The following is an 18,885-nucleotide window of genomic DNA, read 5'->3' as shown; positions in this document are numbered from 1 at the left end:
GTACAGACACTTGAAAAGTACTTTTACAGCAGAGTAAAAATACTACACTACTGTCCGCCTCTGAACATTTTTATGACAACTAGCAAAGCGTTCATTATGTCGTATAGCCTATTGGGTAACCCGGTCTGTCATAGACTGTCTTTATACTTACAAGAACAAATGATTAAATCAGCATGCATTTTCCATATTCAATAAGCAATCCAAAACTTATCGGTGGCAAAAAAGTGTAGTTTCAATATGCGCCTTCCAGGTCTCCAGGGGGCGATATTGCGCGCGTCTTGCTACACAATTCTTTACAAAAGAATAAGGCAAACGTAAACACAAGCCGGAACAAGTTGCATTTCAACGACGCTAGTACACATTTTGGTCTCATGACCCGCGTTTAAGTTGTTTACTGGTTTCGTGATGAGTCTCGACACCACCGTGATTTATATAAGTTAACTATTTTTTCATTTGTCTCATTAGCTAAAACAAAAATCGCAATTCGCTAAAATCATTATCTAGCTAGCTTGGTGAACTGCGACATGACCAACAAAATGTAATTAGCAGGCCGCTTTATGACCTAACTAAAAAAGGCTATCCAAACGTCATTAAATTACCGTTAAAGTTAATAATACAGATTGTAGTAATGCCCGAGCTGGACGTGAAATATTCAGGCGCTGAGAGCCCGAAGAGACGCCGCCGCAGCCGCTCACCGGACCACGGGCTGAAGAACCACAGACACGAGCACGAAGACGAGCACAGGTCGCGACACAACGACAAAGAGAGGAACAGAAACCGGTTCCGAGTAGAGAATTCCCGTAGTCGTTCCAGGTCAAGGGAAAGAGATCGGTTAAATTGGTCAGATCAGAGAGACCGAGATCACGGCTTCGGATCAAGATCCGATTACTATGAGAAGAGAGATGATGCCCAGCGACAGAGACAAGACGCCTTCAACGCGAGGTCAGACTCGCTTCAGTCTTCATGAGCGAGCATACACGGCACGAGCAGTTACTGAGCATTGCATTTACTTGTTTTCTGCTTTTCTCTATCAAGGCGTCTACAGGAACGTGAGAGAATTGGTGAACTGGGATGTCCTGAGGTCTGGGGATATTCTCCAAGAGTCAGAGAGCCTGAGTGAGTTCATATTAAATATGAAATATTTATATTAAATATTTAATATGAGTTCATATTAAATACAATATATATATATATATATATATATATATATATATATATATATATATATATATATATATATATATAACACATGATAGGTAAAAATTCATAGCCTGAATGCACTGTAAGTCGCTTTATATATATATATATATATATATATGTTTTATAAAGTATAAAAGGGGTTTAACGATACGTCACTATCTATTAATGCAATGAACAATTGCAACACATAAATCAATATACATTTTTTGCAAGATACACCATATTTTGATACTCACATCATGTAGCCTTCTCTGGAAATCTACATTGTCACTACGTTGTCATGGAATTTTGTTGTGTTCATTTCTCATTGCACAAACCATTAGATGATTGGTTTCATGTATTTTTATTCTTTGTGGTTTAGGCTATTTTATCTTTTTTTTTTTTATTAAGTTGTGTGTATTTTTTGTTGTGGATGTCCCAGCTGAGAAAGCAGTCTATGAACAGTAATATATTCATCATATACTCTGTGCTTAAATGCTCTCATCTTATATCTGGTAATAGCTCAGACGAACACACTCCTGTAGAAGAGGACGTGAAGAACAGCAGCTCTGATTCAAGTGCACAGGGTAAATGATTCTTTAACATCTCACCTACACACAATGTGCTTTTTCACAGAATGTTTTAGGGGCCGTTCACATATCGCGCCTAAAAACGCGTGGAAAACGTCTCCGGTTACTATCGTAACCTCGGTTCCCTGAGAGGCGGGAACGAGACATTACGTCAGCTAAGACGTATATGGGAACTCCTCCCTTCTCCACTTTCGCTGAAATCTTATTGGCTAATGCCAGCTGGGGGCAGCTGGCCAATTGACGCGAAGCATGCAAATACTGACAGGACAGTGGGCAGTATAAAATGCATGGGCGCGAAAATTACGTCAGAATCACGACTGAACGCTAGCACAGCTGATCAAACAGCGACCACAGCGGCTAACATAATGTCTCGTTCCCGCCTCTCAGGGAACTGAGGTTACGATAGTAACCGGAGACGTTCCCTCTCGAGGCGGTAACTCAACATTACGTCAGCTAAGACGTATATGGGAACTGTATAAAATCCCACCGTGAGAGCAGTGAAGATAAGCCCTGAACGGAGTCAATCACCCCCACACATAAGCAGGACAGTTCTAGTCAATGGCCGTGTCGCTAAGAGTGCTTGCATCTGATAGGCGGAACTAGACCAATGAGACATCTGCTCCGACCCTAACAAAATTTGCATAATTTCAAGCAATAAATCGAAGTCTGCACTAACCAGGGCAGACACAACGCAATAAGCACTCAAGCATGAGAGTTAAACAGAGTCGACGGCGTTTGCGGTGACTACTGCATAAACCATATAAACCATAACACAGAGTTAGCAGCCATGGTAACTACTGTATAGCTGGTTATAACAGAATGAATAAAACTTAACTAGTACATGTGACGCTACAGAGGGTACATCCAGCTTGTAAAACCTGGCGATTGTGTTCTGGGAAGACCAGATAGCAGCAAAACATAAATACTGGACAGACATACCTCTAGACCAGGCCCATCAGGAAGCATTTATATTGTCCTCGCAGAATGAGCTCTGATATTGAGGGGATAATCCTTCCTCTGGCATTCGATAGCGTCCACGATCCAGTGAGAAAGTCTCTGTTTAGAAACAGCACGTCCCTTATTACATCCACCAAGCACACGAACAGCTGGTCCGACTGACGAAAGGCGGCCGAGCGATCCATATACATCCGTAAAAAACCCTAACAGGTTCCCGCCGCTCTGAGCGAGGCTGACGGCTCAACAGATAAGGCGAGCAGGGAAACAAAACGGTGTATTGAGTGACTTCGGAACGAAACCCGGTCTCGGCCGGAGAGTGACATTACAGTCGCCAGGTCCGAAACCGATGCAATATCGTTCACCAAAAACTCATGAAAGTCTCCGAGGCGAGAGCAAGAAGCAAAGCAGACTTCAGGGAAGCTCCTTAACCGCAATCGAAGCTAAGGGCTCGAACGGTAGTAAGAGATAGAGCCCTCAAAACTAGAGCTAAATCCCACGGCGGCACGGAGGGCGGCCATGAAGTACACAAATCTCCTTGCTCCCCTGAGAAAATTGATTACCAGAGCGTGCTTACCGATCGTTTGCCCGTCAACCGGGGAACGAAAAGCGGCAATAGCGGTCACATACACCTTCAGCGTGGATGGTTTCAAACTCCTGCTTTCCATACTGTGCTGTAGAAAGTGCAAAACATCCGACACGGAACAGGTCCCCGGGTCAATATAAATGTCCTCGCACCATTTTGTGAAAACTCCACTTCTACGCGTAGCAGCGACTGTTTGATGGTGCGCTCGTCTCTGTGTGTTCAGCACTCGTGAGTGCAGAGCGTCCCGCTTATTAGGGTCCCCGCAGCGGCCACACATGAAGGTTCCACAGCTCGGGGCTTTGGTGCCATATTGTGCCGTTCGCCTGAGACAGCAGGTCCTGCCTGAGGGGGATTCGCCATGGGGGAGCCATCACTAACTCTCTCAGGTCCGCGAACCAGGGCTGATTCGGCCAGTTCGGGGCCACGAGTATAACTGACACTCTCCTCCCTGATTTTGCACAACACAGGCAAATCTTCACCGGAGGGAACGTGTAAGCCTGGCTTTCGGCCAACGCGATGTCAGAGCATCTCCCGGCAGGGGGGAGTGAGATAGCGAGAAGAACGTTTTACAGTGTGTGTTCTCGCTCGTGGCAAACAAATCCACTTCCTCCCTCCCAAATCATTAGATCTGATCCTGGGTGAAGCCTCCATCTCCTTGAGGAATCCCGTTCCTCGAAAGCATGCTCACTCCACGGATCAAAGTACCGGGGATGTTCGACGCTCTTATGGAGATTAAGTGTCGGTCCGCCCACAACAGGAGACTCGCTGCCTGTTTAAATAGAGCTCTGGAGCGCACGCCGCCCTGGCGAATTATGTACGAGACCACAGACGTGTTGTCAGTTTGAATCAGTACATGTTGCCACTCCAATTTCGACCGAAAGGCTTTCAAGGCTAAGGAAACCGCTTCCGCTTCCAATTCCAAACGGTTTATGTGCCACCTTCTCTGTGACTCTGACCAAAGGCCTGAGGCAGGTACGCCCAGACGCACTGCTCCCCAGCCTGAAGTAGACGCATTCGTAGAGAAAAGAACTCCTGGGCTGAACATATCCGGGCTGTTCCACGGTCAGAGTGCTGACGCAACTGTGAATGACTGTATGTGCTTGTGGACCGAAGACCACGCCCTCGGCGGAACTCGAGTTACAGCCAAAACTGTAGCGGCCGCAATGTAGCAGACCCAGATGGCACACTGAAGAAGCCGCCGCCATCAGTCCCAGAAGCCTCTGAAATTCCCTCAGTGAAAACGACCTGCCCGTTCTGAAACAGCGCAGAGTCGATGAAATGCTCTAGAGAGAGATGGGCTCGCATCGCCATCGAGTACAAACATATTCCCAGATATGTTACAGTCCGACTCGTAAAAACACGCTCTTCTGCATATTCACACGCAGTCCCAGCGTATCCAAACGGCGAAGCATTGTTTCCACGTGACTGATAGCACATCTCTTGAGTGGGCTAAAATCAGCCAATCGTCCAGATAATTCAACATGCGCATTCTGCTCGATCTGTGGGGAAATTTTGCTCTATCGCCCCCTTTCGACTGAGACTGAGAACTTCCTGTTGCAGAACAGGACGGTTTTGGGGCAAAGTCAGTGACGGGACCACGCCATTGAAGCGGGGAGGTCTGCGTTTGAATTGGAGAGAATATCCGTCGTGAATTATTCCCAATATCCACGGTGAAACGCCCGGGATAGCCCTCCTACCGTCCATGAAATGACATCGCGGACGCGTTAGGTCCACAGCCACTGATGACTTGTTTTGACCAGGGCCCCGCCCCCGCGAGGCTAGAAGCACTGGCGGGAGGGCGGTTCGCGTTGGCTATATAATGGTGTGACACTCTTGCGCCCTCGAGAGGCCATTATAATCATGGGTTGTGGCTCTGCGCTGTTTGAGCCAGGGCGAGTGACACAGTGTTGGGTGCAAGAATTTGCATACATGCTTCTATAGTAAAATTTTACTCACACAAACATCATTTAAACACATATAGCAATTGTCACCCATAGTGAAGGGGGGACATGATGCATGTGTTTTTGTGGTGTTGGCACTCTCGCTCCCTCTCGAGGCCATTATAATCATAGGTTGTGGCTCTGCACTGTTCTGAGACAGGGCGAGTGACACAGTATTGAGTGTAAGAGGAAGTAAAGCTCTTTTGTTGATTGTATACATGTTTTTATAGTGGAACTCACACAAACAGCATTTAAACACACATAGCAATCGTCGCCTGAAGGAACATGGGGGACATGATGCATTTGAACATAGTGCTTGGGGGCGGGGCCTCCCGCGCACTCTCTCTTTCACTTTATCGGTCATTTAGGGAGACGGCTCGGTGGCCAAGGATGTATTTGGCCGAAACGAGCGTCCGGTTCAGAGCGGGGTGCCACGGCGGGCTGTTTTAGCTGGTCTTAGAGCCTGATGAGGTGCAGAAGAGCGGAACCTCGCAGATGATGACTGGAGTGAGCGACGGGGCATCACGTGGCTCATCGCCTTGGTGCGCTTTCTGCGTCTCTGAGAAACACTCCATGACTCCATGGCGTCACCAAAGAGGCCGGAGGGAGCAACTGGATTGTTTAGGAGCGTCCTACGGTCCGCGTCTTCCAGGTCAGCTAGGGTAAGCCATAGGTGCCTGTAAGGACCACCATGAGCCCCATAAAACGGCTGAGCAGAATGCTTAGTAGCCATCAGCGCGAGATCAGTTGCCGCTATTGTGCCGCCGTCTGCGCTATTGTGCCGCCGTCTGCCTGAAACACCTTGAGTATTGCCCTGGCATGAAGAGCAGAAGTTGCCTACCCTCAGAAGTATAGGCTTTGTCCGTCTATGGGCCGTGAACCGCACGGCTTGGAAGGCAGGCTGTGGTCCGAACCCAATGCAGAGGGAGACGGGCACAGGTGCACGGTAACAGTCTCCTCGACGGGGCGGAGGGTTTCCGCCCCGTCCACGTGCGTGAACATGGCCTACGCGTGGCAGAGTGGGTGAGCGCCGATTGGGGTGCAGCCCACGACTTCACCACGAGCTCTTGCATGCCTCAATGCCGTCTGGCAGCAGCTCGACTGGAGGAGCCACGAGTCCAGCTACCTTTCACAGGCTCGTCAGGTGCGTTGCAAGCGAGACCCAGCTCCGTGACGGCCTTTCCGAAGACTCTAGAGGTCTGCAGGGCCCTCTTGGTCGGGGCGGTCCCACTGAGAGGCCCAAACCTTTTCCGACGCCGAAAGCGACATGGAGTCGTTTTCCTCGCCAGCTCCGAAGAGGACGAAGTTTGCGGGGCGGAAGCTATCGTCCACCACGCCGACGTCAAACTCGTCTTCAGGCGGGGGAGGGCCCACCAGCGGCTCGCTGGCGGCAGTGGGCCTCATTCCCGCTGTTTTCCGAGCCACTCTGGCTCTGAGGGCGCGCACTGCCAGCTCGGCACAGTGGGCACATGTGTGGTCCGTGTGAGGCTCCCAGGAAGGTCACACAGAACTGGTGAAGGTCCAAATCTAGCATTAGCAGCCATCGAATGCGGAGAGGAAAAACAGGGTTAGTCCTCTATTGCAACTTCCACGATGACTTCGATAAGACTTCTAGCGTGAAGAAAGAGATTCTGACGTAATTTCCACGCCCATGCATTTTATACTGCCCGCTGTCGTGTCAGTATTTGCATGCTTCGCGTCAATTGGCCAGCTGCTCCCAGCTGGCGTTAGCCAATAAGATTTCAGCGAAAGTGGAGAAGGGAGGAGTTCCCATATACATCTTAGCTGACATAATGTTGAGTTAACGCCTCGAGAGGGAACGCTAGGCGTGCCGCTTTCTCCTTCTTTCCAAAGCGCTCGGGCAGTTGCGCTCCTGAGGCGTCTGTCGTTCCTATGCAACCATGACCCACTCTCTCCATGAACACGCGGAAATTTCAGCAAAGGATAAATGGATTTGCAGCACTAAGAATCGCTTGCAGTAGCTCTGCTATTAAATTTATTTAAAATGGCTATATATATATATATACAGCTATGGTCAGCAGTTCCTTCATCTTGGCTGAGCTTTCAACATTGTTACGGGAAAGGATGAAGCTGATTGGTTAATTCTTGTCACGTGACCCGCGGTGCGCTTGGGGATCTCTGAAAAGTTGATGTTTTTAACTCGATGAAGTGCGGACGCGCCTAAAAAAACGAGCGCGTCGCACCGCGTGAACATCGCGACCGCGTCGCTTTCATTATGAGCGCTCATACCGCGCGGCTACATTGGAAATAACGAACTTGAGCGCGCAAAAGGCGGGATATGTGAACGGCCCCTAATAAATAATCTAAATGCCTTCTATCTTGTCTACAGAGGAAAAGAAGAAAAAGAAAAAGAAGAAGAAGAAATCAAAGAAGAGAAAGAACAGGAAGCACTCAGAGGACAGTGAGCCAGAAAGTGAAGGTTTGTGGCATTTATTTTTCTCTTAAAACTAATTTTTTATGTATAAAATTAAATCAACATTTACCGTCTTGTTTTGCAGATGAGATGAAAAAGAAGAAAAGAAAGAAGAAAAGTAAAAAGTAAGAATCTTGTTTTCGTCTGTAGTGCATTGAATAAGCTATGCTCGATTCGTTTCATACGATGCATGATTTTGTCCTCTCAGGAAAAAATCAAAGAAGAAGAAGGCAAAGAAGAATCAGAAGGAGTCCAGTAGCTCTAGTAGTGAACATTCGGAGGAAGAAGAAGAGGATGTCGATGAAATCTCATGGGTGGAGAAAACTGGTGTTGGAGAAGATGTTGTTGGACCTGAAGCTCCTCTCACTCACCTGTCCCAAGATGACAAACCTTTGGAGTGAGCAATTGATTCTTCCTCCACTGTTACTAAATCATAATAGTGCTTGTTTTAAAGTCATTCTTGATCCTGTCTCTGGAACCGAACTGTCTTGTTTCCCATAGTTTTGGCCACGCTTTGCTACCAGGTGAAGGTGCGGCCATGGCAGAGTTCGTCAAAGCAGGAAAGCGTATTCCAAGAAGAGGTGAAATAGGTTTGACTAGTGACGAGATTGCAGAGTATGAGAAATGTGGCTATGTCATGAGTGGAAGCAGGTATGATGCTTTTATACTGTACATTTGTGCACATACACTACTGTTCAATAGTTTGCTGTCAGTTTTTTTTAAAGAGTTAATCACTTCTATTAAACAAGGATGCATTAAATTAATTAAAAAAAGTTACATAAGATTTCTGTTTCAAATAAAAGCTGTTCTATTCTTGAAAGAATCCTGAAAAAACGTATCATTTTCCACAAAAATTAAATCAGTGTGGTCTTAAGTAAAAAGATGAAACTCTTTTATAATTGTTGGTGAAGTATCATGCACATTTTTTAAAATTTATTCTTTATGCCCTCAGACATCGGCGTATGGAGGCTGTGCGTCTGAGAAAGGAAAACCAGATCTACAGCGCTGATGAGAAGAGAGCTCTTGCTTCATTTAACCAAGAGGAAAGGAGAAAGAGGGAAAGCAAAATCCTTTCCAGCTTCAGGGAAATGGTGTACAGAAAAACTAAAGGCAAAGACGAGAAGTAGACAGTCCTGCAGAATTATATTTTCTGTTGGGATGTTATTAGTTTTTTTTTAATGAAACATAAGATGTGATCAAGTCATGGATTTTACACAAATGTGTGTTCATTTTTGTCTGCTTGGGCATCCTCTTGTACAGTTCACAGTGAGAGGCTTGTGAACTGAAGTTTCTTTTATTACAAACAAGAAATAAACTTTGATCAGTAGAGCTCAAACCATTAACCACTGCAATTCCCTTTATGTAATGTGTGTTGCATCTAAATAAAAATGGTCAGGTGACCCACTGTCATGCTGGAGCAACAATAATCATTGGCTTTTCTTAAGAATGACTTCATTTTAAATGAAGCGTATGCAGTTCCTTTACTAACCACTCATATATAATAGCTTTTCAAAGTCAAGATAAAACATATATACACTTAACATGGCAACAAATTACATCCTTAAAACAAGGCATATTTTGGCTTGGTTGCAACCAGACTTAGACATAATGGTAACAGCATTTTACCATTTCTAGATAAAGTGAGTAGAAAAGGCAGAGCAGTTTACGCCACAAGTGCTCAGGGTCGTAATGCAATGACCTTTCAGTGTTATATCCTCTTTTTTATTTAGAGCCCAACATGGTTCATGCAAGCCTTTCCCTTGTGCGTTGCTTCTCAATAAAGAGACTAAAATGCTATTAATAATGGATTTTTACATTCACAGCTATATAAAATAGCACTAATAATCTTATTGCATTTACAAAGAGCAAAATATACATAAATTCACAATAGTAACTTTCATAACTTTTCCCATCCTGGAAATCACAATTCTATCACGAACCCTGCTAAAAGCATTATGGTTTGGAATAGAAGTACGTCATGTCTAATTGCTTGCTTCATCATCTCAGTTGTCTCCACTGGACGTCTAAATGGATGTTAAAAGTGCACAAGATTTTCTTCACAACATAAGAGTGTTACTACTTTACTAGTTTGTATACTTAATGCATTACCACATATGATGCCAACTGACACTCTATTGGAAGCTGATTCTGTGGAGCCTATATATTACATAAACATTACACCGTTATGCACTTTTTATATTTTCAAGCATTTTGTAGATCCACTTAAATCGATCAATTCGAAATTATTTTAAGAAATCCGCACATTTTGTAGACTCTGCAGTAAGTCATGTGTATTATGTACAAAGTATTTATATGCATTGCTCGGCATCTGTAAATCCGACTAAAAACCTCAGTTAAGTGGGTTAAGGAATCATTAGCCTAATTAAGTAAAATATGCAAACAAATCATATTAAAATGTACATTCACACCACAGTGAACCAGTACCAAAACAGTACAATATAACAGCTCTATTTAAAAAAATCAAATATGAACACAGCGAAAACAGCAAGCAAAACCAAAAATTTTAACATAACATTTTAATAGATGGCTGAACAAAATGTACATTTCAATTGTTTCTTGGTGACTCTTCATTTGATGTTTTCAAGTCCCTATGAAATAAAGAAGAATATTAAAACACCAGATATTGTGAGCATATTCAGTATTGATACGTTAAACATACGTTTATACCTTTGCATGGTAGTGTGCACCAGTTCCAGCCACTCTCCTGTCTCTCTCCATCAAATACCAGTGATAGGGAACCCGTACGATCCTCTTTTCCTAAATACAACAAGTGGATTAAATGCTGGAGACTTTCTATACGGGACCGTACAGAAATATCAGACTTACTGTCCAGCTGAAACAAGGGTTTATATGTACTGAAGGATTCATTAAAGCATACTCGGTGACTGAGAGTGACAAAACATAGCTCATCATCATCATCATCATCATAACTCACCTTTCCACCGTTTGTGAACTTCTGGATTTGAGCAGTTGCGATGCCAGGAATCATCAGACAAACTGTCATAACAGCAAAGCCGGGCAATATCTCATACCACATGATTGTGGTGAAATATTAGTGTACAAACACAGACAAATTATTGCAGAGGACACGAATTATTTAAGGTTTTCCAAAAAAACAAAAAAAAACTTGCAAAATGTCTGCCCTTATGACGGACGGTGACAAAAACAACTTCCGAGATGTGCATGAGGGTCTGGCTGCATATAATTCACTTCCGCATCTGAGAACTTCGGCTGTAATTCTGCAGCGCCGCTTTGTGGCCCTTATTAGTGTAAGTCTTATACTGCTAAACCTATTCACATACTTATGGACACTTTCTTTAGCATGTCGTGTGTTGCCAAGAATTACATTTTTAATCATTTTTGAACGATATAGCCTAATGATAAAAATAGTTTAAGAACTGGGAGGAACACAGCAATGTCTAGCCTGTCCACTCTTTATGTAATAGCCACAATTAAGTTCAGTAAAAGAGACAAGTATTAGGAAGTGTGTGCATTTATTTTATAGTGTCAAGTATGCTGTTAGTCTCATTAAAACTTATTGTCGTCGAGTTTTCTCCCTAGCAAGAGTCCATTTGGCAACGACACATTCAGCAGAGTGGAAGAGTGGACGACCCTCGCTTTATCGAGAGACTCTTTGCATCATGAGCTGTAGCCAATCAGAGACGCCTACTGGTGTGACGAAGAAACAACTGCGGAAAGTTGGGCATTGGAGAGAGATAGCAGCACAACACACAACTAATAACAGAAAGAAACATACGAAGTAAGACATCGCTACAGAAGTTGGCAAAGGATCATGAAGGAGGATAAAGAAAACACGCGTCCCAGAGAAAAGAAAGTGGAAATAAAATGTGATGAAAATGAAAAGCCAAATAAAGAGAAGAAGGAGGCTTTGACAAAGGTAGTTAGTTAAGTTAGCAGGCTAGCTGGCTACATTCCTGCTACAAATAGACTATAAACAGCGCAGCCAGCTGCTTTCATTTGAAATACTATAAATTATTGTTTGCAGCTGTATTTTTACTAACACGTTTACATATTATTCTCTTTTTGATTTCGACATTGCAGTTGAATATAACCGAAAAGGCCGGTTAGCAAACCCCCTGTCAAAGTTACCAATCACCGCGGGGATTCGGCACTTCGTTAGCAAAATAATAAAGAAGAATCGCCTAAAAACTTTGACAGGGGGATTTCTGTGGATACAGCCACAAACGATAACTTATAGTACTGTTAATGTCAGATCTAGTTTCAGTCACATTAATGTTATTATAAATAGCAATACATATACATACTGATAAATAAATAAAAAATGTATAGCCTGAGTGCACTGTAAGTCGCTTTGGATAAAAGCATACATTTAAATGTATATAGTACATATGCATATAGATTAACAACTCTTATTCTTTCGTTCTCACACTCAACCACGTAAACTATATATATCTTATTTGTCATATGTGTATTAAAGCGTATAAAACACATAAAGTGTGTGCAAGTAATTTTTGTTCTTTTTACACTATTTTATTGTATTTTTTTAGATTGTGATCCGGCGTCTCCCTCCAAGTCTGACAAAAGAAGATTTAGTGGAACAACTGCAGCCTCTTCCAGAGCTGGATTACCTGGAGTTTTTCTCTAGTGATACTAGGTCTGTAGATTCATTCTTTCAGAAAAGAGAACAGAAGAGTGATGAAAGGTATTTGATGGCTGATCGAGATGTTCATTTTATTTGCAGTCTTTTCCCTCATCTGTTTGCAAGAGCGTATCTGAATTTCAAAAATCAAGATGACGTAGTTCTCTTCAGGGACCGGTTCGATGGCTATGTCTTCATTGATAGTCGAGGTTTGACTTTGGCATGTCATGATAGTTTCCAGGATTCTGTTTACTAGCTAATCAGTGGTTTTAGGAGTCAGAATTATGTTATAGAGTCTTCAGACTGAGATGGTTTGTGTGCTGGTAAATTTCTGATGAACGTCTCTAACAGTGAGGTCTGTGTTATCTCCTTTTTTTTCCCACATTAGGTCAAGAATATCCAGCAATTGTTGAGTTTGCGCCATTCCAGAAAATTGCTAAGAAAAGAAGCAAGAAGAAAGATGCCAAAAGTGGAACAATTGAAGATGGTGACATATATATATATGTGTGTGTTTTTACATTTGATTGTTATCACTGCATACAATAGTTTATTATTCGTTTACCTGTGTCTTATTAGATGCTGATTACAAAAAGTTTTTGGAGTCCTACAATGGTGATGAGGAAAAATTTCCTTCCAACCCTGAGACTTTGCTTGAGGAAATAGAGGCCAAGACTAAGGAACTTAGTGGTGCGTTTCAACACAACATCCCTAAACAACAATTTTAACAAGTTTTCACTCTTCGTTTAAAATAATTATCTGAAATGTTTTTTTCCCCAGCTAAAAAAACGACACCTCTCTTGGACTTCCTAAAGAATAAACAGGTTAAGTGAGGGTGTAATATTAACTGACTTCATTAGCCTGACGTCGGTTCATTTAGTTTCTGTATATAATACGTTATACTGTATGTGTAGTGTGTTCATGCTCTCTCATCCTGTCCTCCCCAGAGGATTAGAGAAGAAAAGAAAGAAGAGAGGAGACGAAGAGAACTGGAACGTAAACGCCTGCGAGATGAAGAAAGGCGTAAGTGGAGAGAGGAGGACAGAAGAAAAAGAAAAGAGGCTGAGAAATTAAAAAAAGGAGAAAAGGCATCTGATAAGGACCAACCTAAAGATGAACAGCCCAAAATTAAGGTACATAACCATCTAAATATTAATGTTTCATTACTAAAAAATCTATACACAAAAGTTAGCAAGATTTTCATATGATTTTGAAATAATTATGCTCACCAAGGCTGCATTTATTTGATCAGTAATACAAAACAATAATATTGTAAAATATATTTACAGCTCAAAATAACTGTTTTCTATTTTAATATATTTTAAAATGTAATTTATTCATGTGATGGCGAAGCTGAATTTTCAACATCATTACTCCAGTCTTCAGTGTCACATGATCCTTCAGAAATCATTCTTATATGCAGATTTTTTTTGTTATTATCAGTGTCGAAAACAGTTGTGATACCTCATATTGTTGTGTAAAGCATGATATGTATTTTTTCCAGGATCTTTGAAGAATAGAAAGTTCAAAAGAACAGTATTTTGAAACAGAATAAACCTTTGTAACATGAATGTCCTTATTGTCACTTTTGATCAATTAAATGCATCCTTTTTAAATCTTACTAAGCCCAACTTGGTTTTGTCTTTCAGCTCTTGAAAAAAACAGAGAAAGCAGATGATGTTGATACTGAGAAGCCAAAGGACAAGGCCAAGAAACAAGACCGAGAGAAACAAAAGGAAGATCGACCTCCTGGAGGAGGAGACACAAAGAAGCGGCAGAATGGTGAACACAGAGAGGAGAAAGGGGGAAAGTATGTTGATTACACTCGACACGGTCAAAAAAGATTCCCAGCCTTACTCAACACATATTTTACTTTTGAGGTCTCCTCTAATTTCACATCATGATGTCAATATGCTTTGATATTCAGGTCAGAGGATAGTGGGCATAAAAGTTACAGAGATCGCGATGGAGACCGAGAGCGGGACAGAGAGAGAGAGCGAAGACAGAAAGACAAAGAACGTATCAGAAGGCAGGATGAAGAACGGAGGAAAAGGGAACGTCAGGATAGAGAAAACACCTACAGAAAGAGAGACGAGGAGGGGAAGAAGGACAAAGAGCGCGTTTGGGAGAAAAGAAAGAATGAAAACACCGGAGAGTCCTCCGTTAGTGCTCATCCTGAAAAGCCTTCAAAGGACAGCAGAAAAGAAGACAGTGCCAAAAGAGACCGTCTGAGAAATAAGGTACATGACCGGTCATATGTTTGGAAGAATTATTCATTTTGGAGGAAGCATCTTATGCTCACCAAGGATGCATTTATTTGATCAAAATAAAGTGAAAAAAGTACTGTTGTTAAATTTTATCGCAATTTAAGCAGTTTTTCTGATTTTAATATGTGACCCTGGACCACAAAACCAGTCTTAAGTCGCTTTGTATCACATGGATCACATGATACTTCAGAAATCATTCTTGTATGCTGATTTGCTGCTCAAGGTGATACATGATATTAAGAAATATTTCTTAATACCATCCTGATAACATATGTGCTGCTTATTTAATTAAGCGCCTTTCAAAACTTTAGGGTTTCTATTTGATATATAAATGCTGTTCTTTTGGTTGTTCTGGTTATCAAAGAATCCTGATTGTTTTCACAAAATATTAAGCAGCAAAACCATTGATGATAATGAGAACTATTATTATTAACTGAGCACCAATATTAATTTATAATAAATCACCAAAACAGTATATTAGAATGATTTCTGAAGGATCATGTGACACTGAAGACTGGAGTAATGGCTTTGCCATCACAGGAATAAATTCAATTTTAAAATGTATTAAGATTGTAGTAATACTCCACAATATTACTGCTTTTGACTACGTTTTAAAAAAAAATGCAGCCTTGATGAACATTGGAGACTTCTTATAAAAACATTAAAAACTTTGTATGTGTATAACTTTTATTTTACATATTGTTTATAGTTTTTACATTTCTGTCTTAGGATCGGCCTACAATTCAGCTGTACCAGCCCGGGGCGAGGAGCCGTAACCGGGGCGGAGGAGGAACAGGAGGAGATGGACAGGCAGAGGAGAAGAGAGCTGAGCGGGAGACCAAGAACACTCAAGAGAAAGCTGCTGAGTGAGGAAACAGCTCTGTGCTGGCATGACATGATGTCTTGAGAGGAGGGGCTCTGATCTAATCAAGACAAACACCTCAGAAACATGGTGCTGCCATCAAAATAAATTCCCCCCACCTCTCTGTCAGTGACATGAGAGCACATACCTGTTGCCCTCCAGTGCCTGAATGAACCCCCCAAAGTTTGTTCATGAGCAAGGCAAGTCCTAACCGATGGTTAGATTTGAAAAACAGGGCTTAATCACAAGAGGAGCCAAAGCGATTGGACCACAATAATTAAAAAGTGACCTTACTTTTGGTACACAGCCAAACATGTTTTACTTCCCATGCTTTTCTGTTTCATAGTTTAACAAAGGTCTGATCCAGCTTGCTCACCATTTCTCACTGTTCCGTTTTAGAAAGATCTTTCACGCCTTAACCAAATCCACTGCATTTCACTTCAGACAATCAGTAATAAATTTGTGTTCTTTGAGCATGGATGTGGCTTGTAGCCGTTTTAAAGAGCCTGCGGATCTACAATGTTTCTGTTTTGATTAGGGGTTGGTCAGGTGGAAAAAGAGCCATGCTTTATCATGCTGATGCCTTGATCACTGTCAGTTCTTTTTTTGCAATTCGACTTAATTATATGCAAAAACAGATGTGGCCTTTTATAGTTTTGGAATTGAAGCATATCTTACCACTTACCTTGGTTTGGAAACTGTGCTGCCATCCAATTGTATGTTCCATTGTAACTAATCCTCAACTCAAAACAGCTAGTTTTCCTTTTATAGTTGCAGCTTGGTCAAAATGTGAAGAGAAATGCAAAAAACAATAAATGAACAACCTATGTGTTATTTCTAGTGTTTAGTTTTATTTGTCTATTACATTTCTTTGGTCATTCCATACCCTTTATGGGTTCCTTGCATTTGTGTAACCTTGCATTAAATTTAACATTTTTGATATTTAAGTTTAAATATAGCTAAGACTTAAAAGTTGGTAGTTTCATGGTTGTAGGTTAATTTAGCCAATAAAAGCCTTGTGCTTGATCTCATTTTATGGGAAAGATAATCAAATGCTGATATCGCTGATTATTCACATAGTAAGTTTCATTAATTGGTTGTTTGCTGTACAAAAAAAAAAAATATATATATATATATATATATATATATATATTACAACAAAGTAATAAAATAAGAGGGGAATATTTATGTTATTAATTTTACATTATTTTAATAAGTGCCTTTGGAGGGCTAATGATGTTAACATGGGTGACGCATAAACTGGGACAAGGTTTTTGTCTATTAAAAACTGAACATACAAAATCTCTCTTTTATTATCATTTGTTATTTCTGTTAAATTGGTAACAATATATGTACATGTACAGAAAACAATGGCTCTAATAACACATCAATATGCAGAACTGCATGCAAAATCTAATTTTTAAAAAGCGATGTAAACCCAGGAGCTGAGTAGCTTGTGCTCTCCGTGGAGCCACTGGGTGTCGCTGTGACGTGAAGGAGTGGCTCGGTTCGTGACTCGGATATACAGTGCTGCATTACCCATGGTTCCTTCTCTTCGACTACCGCCATAGTGGTGAACGGATAGCGATCTCCGAAATGGTAAGTGAAAATCATAAAACATCCTTACACAGGTAGCTGTTCTCCTCTACATCTCTTCGTTTTTGTATATCAGTATAAGTTCTTAGGTGATGGGATGTAATATTTGAGTGATTAATGTTCGGTGAGTAATAAAAGTATAGCTCGTATTTCCCCGTGAAGCGTCGCGGGATGATGAACTCCAGCCACCGCAGACTGTCTGACGGCGTGCTTCACATTTGTATTTCAGGCGTCGCATAAGACCTTCAGAATCAAACGCTTCCTCGCTAAGAAGCAGAAGCAGAACAGGCCGATCCCACAGTGGATTAGGATGAAAACTGGCAACAAGATCCGGTATGTTGATATGGTTATTGCCGCTGTAACGAACATCGCTGAGTTACACCCGTAGCTACAGTCTCAGAGTGATAGTAGTCCTTTTTTCTGCTTCTGTAGTTCATAGTAGCCAACGAAAGCAGGACGCAATTACAGTGCTAAATTTTGTGGAAGTACTGTCATTATCCTGCTGAGAGCATCCTTCTGCTTTGGAGTCATAAGTACTGTCATCTCTCATATGACATGTGAATGCTCTGTGGTGGAGACACCTTTCATTGTATCATAACTGCATTTTTTACATTTAGGAAGTGCACATTAAGCTACTTTGCTTATCAGTACTTTGACTGGTTTGCTGCTATATAGTGTTAAAGAATTAAATTGATGTATGTGGTGTTTATTAAACTACATTTTGATGAGGCATATGCTTGATGGGTTTTTTTATTGTTTCAGTCCCTCTTATTCATAATTTTCTTGGCTGCACTGTTTTTGTTGCACAGTGCATTTTACTGCTATAGCCTAAAGGATGTAGTGTAATTGATTTTAATGGGTGTTTGCCTCTGTGATGCTTTATATTTGCAAATCTCTTTGCAGATACAACTCCAAGAGGAGACACTGGAGAAGGACCAAGCTGGGCTTGTAAACACTCGGTTTACTTCAGCTTCCCCCTCTGTCTGTTCCCTGCCAGGACCACCAACTCATCCAGAGCTGGAGAGAAGCCATGCTATCAGGAACCGCAGTCTCTCTTTTGTACAGATATTCTGGTTATGTCCTTGCTGAACAATAAAAGATTTGTCATCAAAGCAGAAGTATTTGTATCCTCCTCTTTTGTTAAAATGGCAAAGTTGACATTTTCCAGTGGATGGATTTGCAACAGTTTGTTGTGCACAAAAAACAGAACTACTGATAAACCCTTTTACTGGCTTTCATTGAGCTTTTATGCCCCATAAAGGAAACACTTAAGTTTTTATCTATCTAGACATATGTATTTGTGTTTCTGCAGTTCTTAAAAGTTTTAAGATTAAATAAAGTCCTTTAAAAGGTATTAATTTTTAGCAGAAAGTTCTAAATTCATAGTCTACCAAATGTGACTGCAAAAAAAGTGATATCCCAATATCTAAACATCACATTTTTCATGAGTATGAAAAATTTTCCATATTTTGTCTCTGACCCCATTTGGAACGTTTTTGGTTTCGCTTTAATCAGTTTTTCAGAAAATGTTTGCTTCACAAGTAAATGTATCTTGATTTAAGAATCTTTAAGACGTTTACACTGGAAAAAGAACATCACTTCTTTTGAAAAGTGAAAGTTACTTCCATATTGTAATTTCTGAATGCAGAAACTAAGCCTGAGGTTATTTTTGTCAAATGTATTTGAGAAAGTTGTTTATTTATATAAAGTGGTTATGGAACAGAATCATCCCCCTTTAAAAGAATTTGTTGCTTTGCAGCCTGAAATGAAGATGGACCCAGTTTTTGTTTTATCCAGCTGTATTTAACATCCTCTTGAAAGATACAACACCAACATAT

At 41.4% G+C, this 18,885-nt stretch overlaps 4 protein-coding genes and 1 non-coding gene across 5 annotated transcripts; 4 read left to right on the top strand and 1 right to left on the bottom strand.

The window, feature by feature from the left end:
• Nucleotides 1–302: 302 nt before the first annotated feature.
• Nucleotides 303–9,093, top strand: nkap (NFKB activating protein). The gene is made up of 8 exons (XM_059521514.1): nucleotides 303–942; nucleotides 1,036–1,116; nucleotides 1,702–1,766; nucleotides 7,600–7,689; nucleotides 7,769–7,808; nucleotides 7,892–8,080; nucleotides 8,185–8,334; nucleotides 8,636–9,093. The coding sequence occupies exons 1-8, from the start codon at nucleotides 629–631 to the stop codon at nucleotides 8,808–8,810; spliced, it is 1,104 nt and encodes a 367-aa protein (XP_059377497.1). The 5' UTR covers nucleotides 303–628; the 3' UTR covers nucleotides 8,811–9,093.
• A 1,111-nt stretch (nucleotides 9,094–10,204) lies between these two features.
• Nucleotides 10,205–10,892, bottom strand: LOC132114215 (NADH dehydrogenase [ubiquinone] 1 alpha subcomplex subunit 1-like). The gene is made up of 3 exons (XM_059522328.1): nucleotides 10,640–10,892; nucleotides 10,372–10,461; nucleotides 10,205–10,292 (listed from the first exon to the last, which is right to left on the bottom strand). Exons 1-3 carry the CDS (start codon nucleotides 10,739–10,741, stop codon nucleotides 10,272–10,274), a joined length of 213 nt encoding a protein of 70 aa, XP_059378311.1. The 5' UTR covers nucleotides 10,742–10,892; the 3' UTR covers nucleotides 10,205–10,271.
• A 496-nt stretch (nucleotides 10,893–11,388) lies between these two features.
• Nucleotides 11,389–16,285, top strand: upf3b (UPF3B regulator of nonsense mediated mRNA decay). The gene is made up of 10 exons (XM_059521513.1): nucleotides 11,389–11,602; nucleotides 12,234–12,340; nucleotides 12,428–12,534; nucleotides 12,714–12,812; nucleotides 12,902–13,012; nucleotides 13,103–13,146; nucleotides 13,270–13,455; nucleotides 13,972–14,132; nucleotides 14,250–14,562; nucleotides 15,319–16,285. The coding sequence occupies exons 1-10, from the start codon at nucleotides 11,498–11,500 to the stop codon at nucleotides 15,457–15,459; spliced, it is 1,374 nt and encodes a 457-aa protein (XP_059377496.1). The 5' UTR covers nucleotides 11,389–11,497; the 3' UTR covers nucleotides 15,460–16,285.
• A 629-nt stretch (nucleotides 16,286–16,914) lies between these two features.
• Nucleotides 16,915–18,165, top strand: rpl39 (ribosomal protein L39). Its single transcript, XM_059522327.1, has 3 exons — nucleotides 16,915–17,050; nucleotides 17,277–17,380; nucleotides 17,951–18,165. The coding sequence occupies exons 1-3, from the start codon at nucleotides 17,048–17,050 to the stop codon at nucleotides 17,997–17,999; spliced, it is 156 nt and encodes a 51-aa protein (XP_059378310.1). The 5' UTR covers nucleotides 16,915–17,047; the 3' UTR covers nucleotides 18,000–18,165.
• Nucleotides 17,496–17,630, top strand: LOC132114393 (small nucleolar RNA SNORA69). The gene has a single exon (XR_009425314.1). It is a non-coding gene; the product is annotated as a small nucleolar RNA SNORA69 (small nucleolar RNA).
• Nucleotides 18,166–18,885: the final 720 nt, after the last annotated feature.

Source organism: Carassius carassius, chromosome 33 (genome assembly GCF_963082965.1).
Source record: "Carassius carassius chromosome 33, fCarCar2.1, whole genome shotgun sequence".
Classification (NCBI taxonomy): domain Eukaryota; kingdom Metazoa; phylum Chordata; class Actinopteri; order Cypriniformes; family Cyprinidae; genus Carassius; species Carassius carassius.
Note: the sequence above shows the minus strand (reverse complement) of the source record. Positions and strands in the feature narration are given on the sequence as shown.